General features: G+C 53.1%; 5 protein-coding genes across 5 annotated transcripts; 2 read left to right on the plus strand and 3 right to left on the minus strand.

The window, feature by feature from the left end:
• Positions 1 to 345: 345 nt before the first annotated feature.
• On the plus strand, positions 346 to 1,239 carry AA0111_g5565 (hypothetical protein; the record flags this gene model as incomplete). Its single annotated transcript, XM_028651690.1, has 1 exon — positions 346 to 1,239. The coding sequence occupies one exon, from the start codon at positions 346 to 348 to the stop codon at positions 1,237 to 1,239; it is 894 nt and encodes a 297-aa protein (XP_028506899.1).
• A 373-nt stretch (positions 1,240 to 1,612) lies between these two features.
• On the minus strand, positions 1,613 to 3,199 carry AA0111_g5566 (Metallocarboxypeptidase A-like protein; the record flags this gene model as incomplete). Its single annotated transcript, XM_028651691.1, has 4 exons — positions 1,613 to 2,112; positions 2,183 to 2,378; positions 2,428 to 2,666; positions 2,881 to 3,199. 4 exons carry the CDS (start codon positions 3,197 to 3,199, stop codon positions 1,613 to 1,615), a joined length of 1,254 nt encoding a protein of 417 aa, XP_028506896.1.
• Positions 3,200 to 4,974: 1,775 nt separating this feature from the next.
• Positions 4,975 to 6,762, minus strand: AA0111_g5567 (hypothetical protein; the record flags this gene model as incomplete). The annotated part of the gene is made up of 3 exons (XM_028651692.1): positions 4,975 to 5,566; positions 5,644 to 5,877; positions 5,930 to 6,762. The coding sequence occupies 3 exons, from the start codon at positions 6,760 to 6,762 to the stop codon at positions 4,975 to 4,977; spliced, it is 1,659 nt and encodes a 552-aa protein (XP_028506897.1).
• Positions 6,763 to 7,572: 810 nt separating this feature from the next.
• On the plus strand, positions 7,573 to 9,222 carry AA0111_g5568 (hypothetical protein; the record flags this gene model as incomplete). The annotated part of the gene is made up of 1 exon (XM_028651693.1): positions 7,573 to 9,222. One exon carries the CDS (start codon positions 7,573 to 7,575, stop codon positions 9,220 to 9,222), a length of 1,650 nt encoding a protein of 549 aa, XP_028506894.1.
• Positions 9,223 to 9,971: 749 nt separating this feature from the next.
• AA0111_g5569 (hypothetical protein) lies at positions 9,972 to 14,295 on the minus strand (the record flags this gene model as incomplete). The annotated part of the gene is made up of 2 exons (XM_028651694.1): positions 9,972 to 12,716; positions 12,769 to 14,295. 2 exons carry the CDS (start codon positions 14,293 to 14,295, stop codon positions 9,972 to 9,974), a joined length of 4,272 nt encoding a protein of 1,423 aa, XP_028506895.1.
• Between the last annotated feature and the right edge of the window lie 536 nt (positions 14,296 to 14,831).

Here is a 14,831-nt window from a genome sequence, read left to right on the forward strand (position 1 = left end):
AGATCTTCTTACCTAGAAGCTGTAGTGAATACATAACTGCAGCAACAAAATATACCCCTTCTAAAGACGTGCTTTCTTTTGAAAGTTTTGCGCCACTTCAACTGTATCCAACGTGTATGTGAGTTGTAACTTTCATGAGGAGTAACCAAGCTATCGATGATACAACATTTTTTCGACAAGCGCGACGACTCGGCTGCTCTTCACTTTCCTGTGTAGGCTCTGCGCCTTTCAAGTGAAGGAAGGGCTCTTTCCCCCACTCAGTTCTGTCTACTTCTTGACCTGCTGTATCCGCCTTTCTCTACCGATTTTCCATAACAAACATCGGTCAACTTCAACATCTTCGCAATGGTACTACTCAGTATTGCCATCACCCTCACTGGTTTCGCCACAATGGTGCTCGGCTCCACGGTATCTCAGGCCAAGCTCCACAGGGTCTACGAGTGCACCGAGTACAACAGAGGCGTAACTGTCTGTTCGCCCTACACCAATGAGATCTACCAGTGTAATGAAGACGGCTGGGACTGGGTTACCACCTGTTATGACCGCAGATCACCCTGCAGTAATGGTGCCTGTGTTCCTTCGCCCACTGCAAACAAGAGCCGAGAGGCCGAGTGCGACGAAGGCCAAAAGCGATGCCTGACTTTCTACGACCGCGGCCACGACGGCATCCAAATCTGCAAGAACGGAAAGTGGGAGCTTCTCGATCCATGCCGCTGCAACAGAGATCCTGAACCTCAATGCATGCCCATCGTCTCTCGCGACATGACCAAACCGCACCAGTGTATCGAGGGCGAACCGAAGTGCATGCTCCGCAACGAGGATGGAAACGGAGGCACACTCTTCAGATGCGAAAACGGGTTCTGGAAAACGCATATGCAATGTCGACCATGGGAACGCTGTCATGACGACCCAGGGTTCTCTACATGTTCGTGGCTGGATGCTGCTGCCGTTGCCGACGACCATGACAAAGTCACTACTCTTGCTGGAAGGGACGATAATCCTGCACACACACCTCCAGATTTTCACTGCTGCGTCGAGGGCGAAAAGTACTGCGGCATCATTAATAGACGCAATGGCTCTATAACTGCTGTCTTCCTGTACGAGAACGGCACTTTCAAGACCTTGAAGGAATGTCGATATTCCCGTTGCATTGAGGATACGCGTGGTCCTCACTGCTATATCTGTTTTACTATGGAATGTTCCATTGATGGGCTAGCGGAGGCTATTCACAGAGCCTAAGGAGGCTTCAGACTTGTTCGACCGGTGGACATATGGGGTGAGGGTTCGAGTGTCTACACAGTCAGGTGAGATGCATTCTCGTCATGTCTAATGAAAACAGACACAGTTGTTGTCCAAGCATAGCTAGTCTTTTGTAGCAGAACAATCGGGTACTTTTTCCATTGCATCTGACACATTCTTCAACGGTCACTGTAAATGAGCAGTTTAGGTTTTCACATGATCGATATCTCGCTGCACGTGGAATACACGTTGTCACGGTCGACACTCGACTTTTCGCTATTCCTTACATCTGTTCAAACGCCATGCTATTCACCTTTCTCACGCTTCCTACTTGTCCTGAACTCCGCTTACTACTCAATTCTAACGACTCACACTACAAATTGGCCAACAGATACCTCAATCCAGCCCACATCTCCTCACCACTAGGCAGAATCTGCGCAGCTGGCAAGACAAATCCGTAGTTACCAGTATCCCTCAACTCAACCGTCATCGAGTAGTTTGCCTTGGCAACCTCAAAGGCATAGTCCACACTGTCGCCGCTGACCTGGTAGATAGTCTGGCAGATGGGACCACCAGTAAATGTTGTTCCGTGCACTGCTTTGACGGCGGCGATGGCGCCGCTGGTAAGGGAGGCGTATTTTGCAGAGTTGGGGAGGGTACCAGAGCAGGTGTAGCCGTAAGGGTACATCCAGAGCTGGCTGTAAGCGTGAATGTCCATGTACAGCGAGATTCCCTTGCCGGCAGCTACGCTGTCGAGCTGGGCCTTGAGCAGTTTAGTCTCTACGCCGTCGCCGGCGGAAGGTCCTTTGTAGTCCTGTGCACAGGGGTCGGTTGATGCGCCGGCACGCTGGTCCCAGTGAGATGGCCAGTTACCTGAGATAAGATCATGATGTTAGCGTATATCATTTCACATGCATATCGTAGGTGTAAAGGGTGTGCTTACGGTTGATGTCACGGCCGACGCAAGACGCTCCGGAAGTCTTCTGGCGGTTCTTGCGCCACATGCGGTCAGACGATTGGGTGTACGCGAAGCCATCTGGGTTCACAATGGGGAAGATGTAGAAGTCGTATGAGTTTTTGAATCCGGCTGTGGTGGAGTCGGTGGAGGTGAGAAGCTGGTACGCAGCGTATTCGACGACCTAGAAGTATTAGTATGGCGGTGAACGTTTTTCATTGGGTTGGTAGTACCATTGTCGTGATCCACTCTCGTGCGTGCACTGTACCATGCCAGACTACGCCTCGCTTCGACCCTTTACCACCGCTACCCCAGATATGGATACCTTTAATGTCTCGGCCCTCAACCGACTTGCCAGCAGAGATTACTTCAGCGTTGTTTGGGTATGCAGCTGCGAGATCCGTGATCCATTGCATGTGGTCGGCAATGGAATGGTACGAGTTGAACCACGTAGCACTTGGTGCAGCGCCGGCTGGTATTCAATGTTAGCGCCATGTTCACATGATGCCGCTTTGTAAAGCAAATGTACTGGAGCGCGCATTTTTCAGAGTTTTGCCCCACCCATACTACAACCCAAAGGTATGCAGAGTGTTCTGTGTTAAAAACCTACAAGGAAAGGAATGACGTATATGTTCAGGGGTGCTAGGTTTTAGGGTACAGATTAATTGAAACGGTCTTCCACGTACCAGCATATACGCTAAAGGTTTCTTCGTCTGCAATAGAGAGACCAAGGTTGTCATGCATGACCTTGGTTTCGATGTCTTCCGTAGATGCTTCAAAGTCCTTCACGGCTGTAGGAGGCACCATGACGTCGACGACGTCACTGGACGCTGGCTTTCCCTTCCATAGCTCCAATTGAAGCTTGCTCATTACATTGTCGAGTTTGGCAGCGTTGGAGCCAACGTTGACGCGATATACTTTCCAGTCGTCGTAGCTGACCTTCTTTGTAACTGAAGCCGCGGATGCAAGGCCTAGAGAGGCCAGAGTGACGTTGAGGAGCTTCATCGCCGCAAAGTGATGGCAGTACCGGTGAATGAGAAGCGTAAGAAATTATTCTGAGTAAGAGTAGCACCTAGGTTATATAGTTGCAGAGCATCTCATATTGCGTAGCCATGCGACAAACACATTTTGATCCAGTAACGGCACCCCCGCAGCCCACCTGCCAAACTGGCTTTAATCTCCCACGGGGCAGATCCTCACCAAGGAAGCTGTTCCCATTATAGTGGTACAATCTGTATGTCAGCTTGGCATTTAATATCCCAAGACTACGATAAGCTCGAAGGCGACAGAAGCATTATGCGCCTAGCCGGTGATCTGCAGGGGGACCAAACAGCCGTAGCCAACGAACTGCCTAAACCAGTAGGAACATGAAAGCCTAGATTTGCCATCAACGAATGGTCACGCGTCGGTGTTTTTGTGTTTGTCTCTATCTCGATTTTAGTGGAGTGCTAGCGACGGGGTCGGTGCGAATCTGGGGTTGTGTAAAGTACGACCTTCCGCATCTGCGTTGGAGGAGCCGGGAGTAGCCGTTTAGTGTCGAGCAGACCATGGGCGATCTTTTAGTGTTGCAAGCGAGAATATATGTTGTCTTTAGAGCTGCTAAGACTTGAAGCTCATAGGACAACGGTCATTGGTCTTGTGCCTTAGTATGAGGTACAATTGTAATGACTTTGGGGGCTGTCTGGTGGTTACCGTGGTACAATGATTGTTGATGGAGCCTGATGACTGTGAAATGTTACTGTTCAAGCGGTTGATGGTGAAAGCGATCGGCTGTTCGTCTTTGACGAATGTTTAGTTAATATCTCATCGTGTCACAAGGCCAAGGGAACGTGATGGGAGGCTCGGCGCGCTGAAGCTTTCCAAGTCGGCTGCGGCGCAAGCACGTGCACATGGTCTCTTGGCAGTACACATCAAAGGCAATCTCCATCCATCACATCCAAGATCTCAAAAACATATGAAGTATCTGCTCTTATCACTTCTTTGTCCAAGCTCCACAGCGGAAAGTTGCAAAATTGTATCAGCAAGGCGCGCATGTTCTTATTTACTCCAGAGAGCCTATCACGTAGACTAATCGAGGATATGACGAATTGCGTGAACCACACCAAGTTCCGATGTAAGCATCCTTTTAGAGGACGAATAGTAACTATATACAAAGAGTTACAACGTGGTAGAGCTACCTCAAGAGCCAGATTTGACCTTAGTCCGATGTGACTTGGCACCACGATTCTGCCACACAAAACTTCATTACCTCCCGCACACACATGCTCTACAGAACAACTTCCACGCCGTACTATCACCGGCAACTGTGAACACTGTCAAAGATTGCCTAGTCGAGGTTCTCATTTCCTTCTTAATTACTTTCACGGTCGTCCTTGCTAGATCCGAGCACACTGGATGCGGTTTCTATACCTGTTGCCCTTTGGTGGTAGTGCTCGCGTGGACAAGTTGGTGCGAACGCTTTGTTCCTTGGCTTATGGAAGCAGGACTAGAAGATGAATACGAGATGGCCTTTCGATACACTGTCCGACAGTACATGACGTCCCAGACTGTTCGGATCGTAGTGTGCTTCGCGACGTTGCTCGCAATATTTGTGCCGCAATGTTAGGCCAGGCCCTCGGTTCTGGAAGCTGCCGCATGTCTTGCAACCGACCCTTGAACGTATTGCTGAGAATTCAAGCATCGACAGTCTGACGATATGTCATCTTTTCGCAACTGTGAAAGCCAACCTGCTTCATTTCTCATTGAATTGAAGCCATCAACACTCTCCAAAGTTCGAGCTCTTACTCTCTTTTCAGTCCAACCTTGCCTGCTTTCTTCAATCCTACAACAGCGATCATCATGCAAACAATCATGTAACCAAACATAAGCCAATAGCTCGCCCTATACCCCTTCAACAAAGCCACGTCATCTTGATCCTCAAACGCTGCTCCGCTTTCCCCATCACCGTGGCCGGTACTCGCAGTACTCCCACTCTTGGTCTGTACTCCCAACGCAACGACCTGACAACTACCCATACCCAGGCTCATACCAAATTGCGCGACGGTATTGAAGACAGCGCCCGCCAACGCCTGGGTCTTCTCTGGGAAGTTGTCGCTGACGATGATGAGACCAACAGTGAACAGGACATCTGCGCTGAAAGGAGCAAATATTTGGGCCCAGAAAGCAAGCTTCCAGTAGCTCCAAGCTGGAGGTACGACTGCCATTAGGAGAGGGGAGAGGGCGCAGATGCATGCGGAGCCGGCGACGAGCCAGCGGGCAGGTATGCGGTGGATGAAGAGGCCGACGAATACCTGGATTAAGACACCTGTTGTCAGGTTTGGAAGAAGGTAGAGGGATGTTGCTAGCGTCGAGGCGTGTTGGACTTCTTGGAAGCTGTTTTGAAGGTTAGCTTTAAGATACTACTGAATCGATATCATTTCGAGAACACGTATGTTCCGGAAAATACATACTAGAGGCTGGAGAAGAGTTCAATCGAGTTCATGACGCCGTATGATAGCGCGACCATGATACATGTGCTGGTAAAGGGAAGGTTGTTCCACAGCTTGTTCGGTACAAGGGCTGGCTTGCCGCATCGTTCACGGTAGTGCATCCAAGCTGGAAAGGCGAAGAGAAGAACAATGCTGACAGCGAGGAGTGAGGCCGTCTCCGCTGAACGAATGCTTGTCAGATCGGCGCTGATGATACTACACGCTGTTAGCTGTTTCATACGCTTACGATAGAACGGAAAGGACATACGCTAGAACGTATGCAAGAATGGCTAGTCCGCCGCTGGAAATCATGCCACCAACCCAGTCAATCTCCCTGCCAACCTTCTTCCAAAGTGCAACGACACCATCTTGGTTCTGAGAAGGAAGTTTAGGTAGAGTCCAAATGGCTCCCACAGCAACAGCCAATAAACAGCCTCCGGTCAAATAGAAGCCTACCCGCCATCCAGCTCTTTCAATCATAACACCGCTTAGTACCAGACCGACAGCAAACCCCAGTGGCTGACTAAATCCCAGACACGCGAAACCAAGGTTTCTCGCTCGTCCCGACGGCACAGCACCGGTGATGATGGCAACAGACGCAGGCAGATGCAACGCAAGTGCCACTCCCTGTAGAGCCCGGAAAACAACAAGCTGTGCACCTGATTGCGCAAAACCGCATGCTAGCGTGAAGATACCGAGGAAGGTGATACCCGTCAGTTCAACCGACCTGGCGCCAACTATATCGGCTATCGAACCAGCAATGAGTAATGCTGCCCCAGATGTTAGACCATAGACGGAGGAGGGCCATAGGTATAGGGATCGTTCTAGTGAAATGGAACGGGCGATGATGGGAAGTCCGACTGTGATGATGCCATTGGTAAAGCTGGCTATGAAGCCTACAAAGGAGGGGGTGAAGATTGTAAGGAAGGTATGGAGAGTGGTCACTCTTTTCAGGGACGGCGCTGTGGAAGACTCGGCGTCGGATAAGCGTTGACCAAAGATTGGGGCTTCTTGCGATGGCCGCTGAGGGTCGGGGATTGCGGTCTTGGGTATCGCTTGAAGTTCGAAGACGTCGGTCGCTGTCACAGTCTGCGTTGCCATATTTGACTTTTCTTTTCACGAGCTGTTGGTTTGTGCAGTTGATACGGCGAAGAGCATTGTAAACAATATTCTGGACCTTGCATTTTTGACATGTTAATAGACAAAATTTCTTGAGGACTAGCTTGCGCCCTACGAGTGTAGACATGTCAAAAACCAGGGTCCAGCGTCGTTGGTAGGATTTTGGTCCACAACGACAAGCTATAGAAGAGAAAATTGACGCGGGTTTTCTAGAGCTCTACTAAAGAGTATGCGTCAGGCACGAGTACGAGCGACAAAAGAAAGGCTACGATATACGCGGTACATGAGGCTAGTCCGGGGATGCGGACCTCCCGCAGAGGGTCGGATGCAGGGCGCTGCAAGCCCTTTATGGGGCCTGGCTACACCGCCGATTCCAGGTATACATTGTTCGCGAAACAGCGGTAAAGAAGGGCAATTGTTGGGAAGGAAGTGTGCTGTAACATCTGATTTAGACTGGAATCCAATCAATCGAGGGCTGCCGCGTGGCATTGGTCGTGGTTGGTGTTCCAGGCCGTGCTGTTGCTGCATCAACGCGTTGTTTGGGTGACGTCGGTCGCGTCCCCAACCTCGTCCTAACCTCCTGCATTTGCTCACCAGCCACCCGCACCCAACACGCATCAAACCAAAAGTTAACGGGGGCTACGCTTCCACATTCCAAACCCCACACTACACATTGCTACTACTGCTCACCCAGAATACACTCTGACTATTATCTGCCAGTTGCATTCGCTGTAATCGACGCTGCAATTCACCTGCATCTGCGAAAACACAAACACGACTGTTTCGCCTACCATGGCGCCCCATCCTGAGATTGCGGCCGACGGGCAGGCACTCTCGCCCATGGCCGTGAATGCTCTACAGCTGGCCAAGTCAATGGTCAAGCGTGAGCAACCCGCACCATACAAGGACCTCGCCTCAGCAGGCGCACGTCCACCAAACGACCTCTCCGGACCCGGCTTCCAGGCTCTCTTTGCCCTCATCGGTGTCGGACTGGCACTTGGGGCCATCTGGTTCTTCTTCTGGGCCAAGAACGGCGGCTTCAAGTGGCGCGAAAACGATTGGGAGGACTACAAGTCGACGGTGCTGAGGCGCAAGGGACCAGACGGAAAGACACTATCCAACGCAACCAAGAGCACCAGGCTCGGTGGCGGCAGTGTCGTTCACGGTGGCAGCTACTTTGGCGAGCAGAGCGAAATTGCTTACACTGACGAGACCGGTACAAGCGTCGACGCCAGCGAGTACCGCGACGCCGAGCGAGGCGAGGGCGGTCTTCGTGGTGGAGATGGACGAAGGCACAAGAAGCACCGCCGCGACCACACCAACGACTACAAAGACCCCGAGCTCCGCAAGTACCGCGAGGAGAAGGCTGCCCGTGTCGGCGGCCTCAACCGCGTTGGCGACGGCATGTACACTGACTATTCTGGCTCTCAACCTTCTGAAGTCGGCGGCTCTCAGGTCTCGAGTAACGTACCACTGGTCAAGAAGGAACCCAAGGACCCTAAGAAGGAGGCCAAGGCTAAAGAAGCACGTGCAAAGGAACGTATGCGCAAGGCTAAGGCCGCTGAAAAGGAAGCTGCGAAGAAGGCTGCCGCCGAAGAGAAGGCTCGCAAGGAAGAACAAAAGGCAGAGGCTAAGCGTGCAAAGGAAGAGCAGAAGAGGTCCAAGAAGACACCCTCGGAAGCTCCCGAAATGGCTGAAGTCAACCGCCCCATGATTGAGTACCGATCCCCTCAGAGCGACTACAACCCTGGACCTGCATACACCGAGTACACTGCCCCATCTGAAGCCGGCACACCCACACGCGCTCCCACAAGGAGCAAGGCACCATCTGGCCCCCGTCGCGCTCCTCCCTCTGCTGCATACTCTTTCACTACCGGCGAAGATGACAATGCAACCGTCTACACTGGCGTCTCCACTAGCGACTTTGCCAAACCTCCTCCACCCAAGGCCCCCAAGACTGAGCGCTCCGCACCTTCTGAAGTCACCGAGTCGAGCTACTACTCCGATTACCGCCCCAACGCCGACAAGTCCCTCTACTCGGACCCCAACAAGCACGCCCCTCGCTCCCGCTCAGCCCGCCCGTCTCAAGATCGCCCCCGCTCTGGTCGCCCAACCTCCGAGTCTCGTCCTCGCCCATCAGGCTCCCGCTCGCGCCCAACCTCTGAGTCGCCCCGCAAGCAACACCGCACTTCTCGCCCAGCACCTCCCCCATCAGACATCTTCACCACTACCAACGGTGACTCCCAGGGCCACATGAGCTACCCATGCCACATCCCAGGTCTTAGCCAGGCCGGCAGTGTACACCCCATGGAGAGTGTCTCTCAAGTCGGTGTCCCGACAAACGCGAGGAGGGAGCGTGGTGGCAGGGACGTCATGGACGGCTACCGTCGCGGCGGTGTCCGTGCCGTAGGACGCAGGGACAGCTTGAGCGACAGTGACTAGATTCGTGCACTTTCTTCTTCTACTGCATGATTTCAAGGTAATGAGCATGATTTGAGGCGGCATACCCCTTCTTGGCGTTATTTGGGTTTTGATAGAGCGACTTCTTTCGACTTTTCAACTTGGTACAGAGAGCGAGATGAGACATGGAATTGGTGCAACTGTATAGTGTACGGACTTGCGAAGGGTACACCAGTGGTGGATGGAACGACGATCAAGCGTCATGGGATCAAGATTCACGGACTGTATGTAGTAACAACAAAGCAATACACGAGACGATATCACGATATTATACCACTTGCTCCCCATGCATGATTTAGTGAAAACGTTTGAACGAAAAGGGTATATCACATTTGCTAGTCTTCCACCGCAGAGACTGACTAGTGCTAGACTACAACGCTGCATAAGAACCAACGGAATCCAGTGCTAATCTTCAAATGAAAGAGCAGGTAGTAAAGAAACAAGAAACTGAGAGACTGTTCATAGCTACATACATAGGCATTACCTCGTCCGTTTTCCTTTCCTTTCCCAGTTTCGTAGTCCAAGCCAGATCAACTGGCTTTGCTTGCAGATCGTGTATTTTGTTTGGAGAGATGACGGTGCAGTCTTGTAAGAGAGTGATTGTTGGGGATGATGGGGGGGTGTGGTGATGATACATTGATGTCGTGTCGTAGCGAATGTGCTGTGGGGTATGGTGTGTTGGGGTGTGGTGGTGATAGGAGGTATGAGGAACAGGCTCATCAGATGATAGCCTACAACTCATCCTTCACCGCTTGAGTGGCTTGAGTGGCGGCGCTGGAAATGCTGCTGGCAGCCTCCTCGGCACTACCGGAAGCGGCTGCGTACATGGAGGCAATGCGGCTGTTGGCGGCGGCCACGGCGTCGGCAATGCGGCTGTTTGCAGACTCCATAGCTCCTTGTTCTGGTCCATAGACTGCGGAGCTGGCTGCTGAGGATATGTACGATGCGTTTTCACTAACGGCAGACGCGACATACTCGGCGTTGGCGCTGGCCGCAGACGAGATGGAGCTGTACACACCGCCAGCACCGCTTGTAGCTGAGGCGACGTAGTCCGCTGCGGTAGGCGTACCGAAGATCGCTGCGCTGATGGCAGCTTGGGCAGATACGGCGGCTGATGAAAAGCTATCTTGGGCTGATTGTGTACCGTAGAACTTCTCGCTCACCTGAGATTGGATAGATGAGTAGGCGCTCGCAACCGACTCGCTGGCCTGCTCTGCGGCACCTTTGGGCGTTCCATAAAGAGCGATGGAAGCACTCTCGACGGCAAGATCCAGAGAAGCGCTAGCTTGGCTCAGAACGTCTTCAATCATGGCCGGTGGTGTAAAAACGGCACTGACGACCGATGAGGCAGAAGCGTACGCGTCAGCAGCAGCCTCAGTGACGGCCTCATAACCATCACCAGCGTACGAGCTAGCAGCGTTGATACCTTCGCTTGCATATGATTGTGCGGAAGCCATAGCCGCGGGCAGACCAGTGGAGTATGCGGACGCGAAACGGCTCATGACACTCTCAGTGAAGTCAGGCTCCTTGCCGATGACAAGCTCCGAGATGAGAGCCTGAACCTCAGCATACTGTGAAGCGGCGGCAGCGGTAGCCTGAGCGCCGTACGCACCAGCCTGAGAGTATACAGACTCTGCCCATGGCGTAGGCTGCCCGTAGACTTGACTGCTCGCCTGAGCAATGAGTGCCTCCCAGTTTTGACTGGCTTGGGAGGCTACCGACTCAGTCCAAGGGGTTTCAGAGCCGATGACACCAGAGCTGATTTGGGAAGCAGCCGACTCAGCAGCAGCCTGGGCGTTGGAAACGGCCGACTGTGCTGAACCAGAAACGTAGGAAGCCACAGACTCAGCGGAACCAGATACTGCAGACGCAGCAGAAGCTGCCGATGCGGAGGCAACCGAAGCCAAAGACTCAACGGTTCCTTGTTGAGGACCGTATGCAGCGCTCGAGGCAGCGCCAACAAACTCAGAGTACCGAGCGTGGGCTAGACCAATAGCTTCATAGTACTGTCGACGAGCGCTATCAGCAACACCAGTGGATTGAGGTGCAAACTGAGCGGAAGCCTGGCTGAGGCCTTCAGAGAGGCGAGAGGATGCGATGGAGGAGACCGATTCAAAGTAACCCTGAGTAGGCCCAGCGGCATAGCTCTTGACAGATTCAGTGTACTGCATAGCGTTTGACAATCGCTCGCTAGCGACTGCGAGAGAATCAGAGTAGGCCTTCTCGAAGTAAGAAAGCATGGTTTGGTGGGCAGGCTGGGGCTCTCCAGAGACCAAGAGGGATAGCTGAGCTTTCGCATTCTCCAACTGTTTGCTTGCCGCGCTGACGGCGTCGTTGTAGCGCGAGCTTGCCTCAATCTGAACGGTCTTGATTATCGCCGTGGGTGTTGGAGTGCCATAGATCGCGTATGATGCCGCAGTCACAGCCTGAGCATACTTGTCGGCTACAACGCTAGTGGCGCTCTCAACGGCTGGTTGCTCGGTACCGTATAGTGCACTTGAAGCTGCGGCGAGGGCCTTTGCGTACTGCTCACTCGCGACTGACGAAGCGGATTCGACAGTACCTTGGGTCTTGGTAGCACCTAGTAGTGCTTCGCTGACCGCTCGGCTGATTTCAGCCGCGCGATCTCCAGCATCGGCGACCGCGCTCTGCAACTTTTCAGAGTACGTGTCGTCCTCGTCGTCATCCAGAGGTTGATCGAGGACGACTTCTCTTGCTTCTGCGATGATTTGCGCATTAGCTCCGCCCCACACCTTCTTAGGCGATTCGTAGGCTGCAGAAGCTTTGGAAGCGGTGTCGTCAATCACTTCGGATGCTTTGGAGGAGGCTTGGGACAGCAAGCTCTCAGATGAGGGTGTACCCTGAACGGCTTCGGACGCTTGAGAGGAAATCTTCGACGCAGCATCCTGGACAGATGATGCAATGCTCTCGGTGAGTGGGGTAGAGCTGCCCGAAACAGCCTCAGAGACCTGTGATGAGGCTTTGGATGCTGCGTCCTTGACAGATGAGGCTATGCTTTCGCCAAGGGGGGTTGAGCTACCCTGGACAGCTTCGGATGCTTTTGAAGAGGCCTCAGAGTATACACTCTTAGCAGATGATGCAATGCTCTCTGAAAGTGGTGTCGAACTGCCTTGGATTGCTTCAGCAACCTGAGAAGATGCTCCTTCGACGCTGTCCATGACTTGCTGGGCAGCCTTGCGAACACGAGGGGCGAAGACTTTGTCAGAGAAGTCGTCGCTAGCGTCACCAGCCCAGATCTTGGACTTGGAAACGTCTTTCAAGCGTACCAGTTCGGCAACCATATCCGACGCAATGGCCATGGCCTTGTCTTCAAGCTTCTTGGACTCCTCGTGGGCAAGGCGAAGACCTTCGTGTCTTGAGCCAACGGCTTCGACTTCGGCCTGCCACTCGTTGAGCGTGTTCCTTAGCTTGTGGTAGTTCTGCCAGTCCTTGTAGGTAACGCCATCAGTCCATGCCTGCCATGTTAGTTAGTGAGGCTTCTAGAAAGGGAAGCTGAGTATAACATACCCATCGCATGCCTACTTCTTGAAGACCAAGGCTGTGGATCTTCTCGAGTACTTCGACAGTGCTCCTGACAGCAGCTTGTACCAGGGAATCAGTCTCCTGGTCGTATGATGCCTTCCACACACGAATGTCCTGTGCGCGCTCCTTAACCGTGAGACCGAACTCGCGAGTTTTGGTGCCGCATTCTTCGTATGCAGCCTCTAGATCGGCATCTGTAGCGTCTTCCGGAAGAGACTCAACAGTCTTCTTAATGTAGCTCTTCAGCTTAGCGATGGTAGAGTCGGCAGTCTCCTCTAGCTTGACAACCAAAGCCTTTCCATGTCCATGGACAGCGTTGTCAATCTGTCGCTCTGTAATTTCTGCTACGCGTACCTCGAGGTCTTCAGAACCCTTGTCTGCCGCTGTGGCGAACTTAGTCTGCCAGTCGCGGAGATCCTGGTTGAGCTTTTCTTGCAGTTCAGCGCCAGTGAGCTTAGGCTCAGAGGGCTTCACGGAGGTTGCTTCAAGCTCACCAGAGGCGGTGTTGGCTGATTCGCTGCCAAAGAACTCGTCGAGGACACCCCAGCCAGACCCTTCAGTAGAGCTGGGAGGGACAATAGAGGCGGAGGAGCTGGCGATGGTGGGAGTATCTTTGATAGACTCAGTGGGAAGAACTGTCTCCGCATCAACCGCAGAGACTACAGACTCGATCTTCTGTTGGTCCCTGTAGCGGCCTAGGCGTTCAGAGATGCGGACCAGCTGAGGCTCGACGTTGTCTCCGTATAGGACGCGCAGTTGGGGCCAAACGGTGCGAAGAACGAAGGCCCAGGTAGCATCCTTTGCGGTATGGACGTGGGGGTAGATTATGTCGACGAGGACGTGGTGACCATAAGCGTGACCCTGTTGGAGGTACGGTTTGGATTGCTCATAGGCTGGCAGCAAGGTGTGAACGTAGATCTCTTCGGAGCTAGTCTTGAGGTCGTTGTAGTATGGAGCAGCAGCATCAGTCGCCTTCTTGACGTGAGGGCCCAGATACACGTCGTACTGTCCCTTGACTTGCTTCTGGGCATTCTCTAGTTGGGGCCGGATGGACTTGTCATACTGGGTCTCTGCGTATTTCCTGGCATGCTCAACCCTGTGTGCACCGTATGTAGCGTAGTTGTCCTGGGCGAATGTTGTGATTGGTGTGGTGTAGGGCTTGACCTTTTCGATATGCGGGGCGACGTACGTCTCGTAGTATGGGTCGAGATAGGGCGCTGCGTAGGCCCTGGTCTGCAGGTAGGGTTTGCAGACACGCGGGGAGTCGTGGTTGAGCTGGTGGAGCGAATTGGGACACCGGAACAGGAAGGTGATGATGAGATACCACGTGGATAGTCTCGCAATCATGCTTGTGAAAGCTCCCACGATGCCTCGTCGGGGCTTTCGTGGCCTCGCCGACCGCGAGGTGAGCTGCGTCTTGTCCGTGTGGCCGTTGGCAGTGCCATTGGCGGAGCCGTTCAGACTGCCATTCTGCTTGGACTTCTTCGCCCTTCCGTTGGCCTGGGCGGCCATGCTCGCGTGTGGTGGGCGATAAAGCGGTGACGCTGTGTGGCTGACCAGCTTCAGGGTGTCAGAGTTAGTCCAAGTGCACCAGCAGGAGAGACGGATGTCACTACGTACAGAAATCCAGCAACGGGCGGTAGCGTCTGGTTTGTTGATGTCCAGAGAATAATGGTGATAGCTGCTCAAAGTAACTTGTCTGTTAGCGCTGGGGGAGGACAACCGAGCTGCAGCAGTGATGTAATTGCACGTGCAGACGCGGGACGGGAACACGATATCAAGATCAGGATTTAGATGTGCGTTGGACGCCTGGAGAGCGATAGCTACTTTGCAACGGTGCAGCAGGATACCGAGATATAACAGCTGGAGAAGACGAGCTGGCTGTCGCGATTTCCACTCTTAAACGTGCGCTGCCTCAGGCTTCCCCTGCAGTTCGCGTCTCAAAAAGCACCGCTGGCTGCCGACGACGGTACCAAGAAGCGCGTCTTAGTGTGGCTACAAGGTATGCTAAACGTGTTTGCTGGTCTGCATCTTGTATCTTTGGTTCC

Source organism: Alternaria arborescens (genome assembly GCF_004154835.1).
Source record: "Alternaria arborescens strain FERA 675 chromosome Unknown contig_11, whole genome shotgun sequence".
Classification (NCBI taxonomy): Eukaryota; Fungi; Ascomycota; class Dothideomycetes; order Pleosporales; family Pleosporaceae; genus Alternaria; species Alternaria arborescens.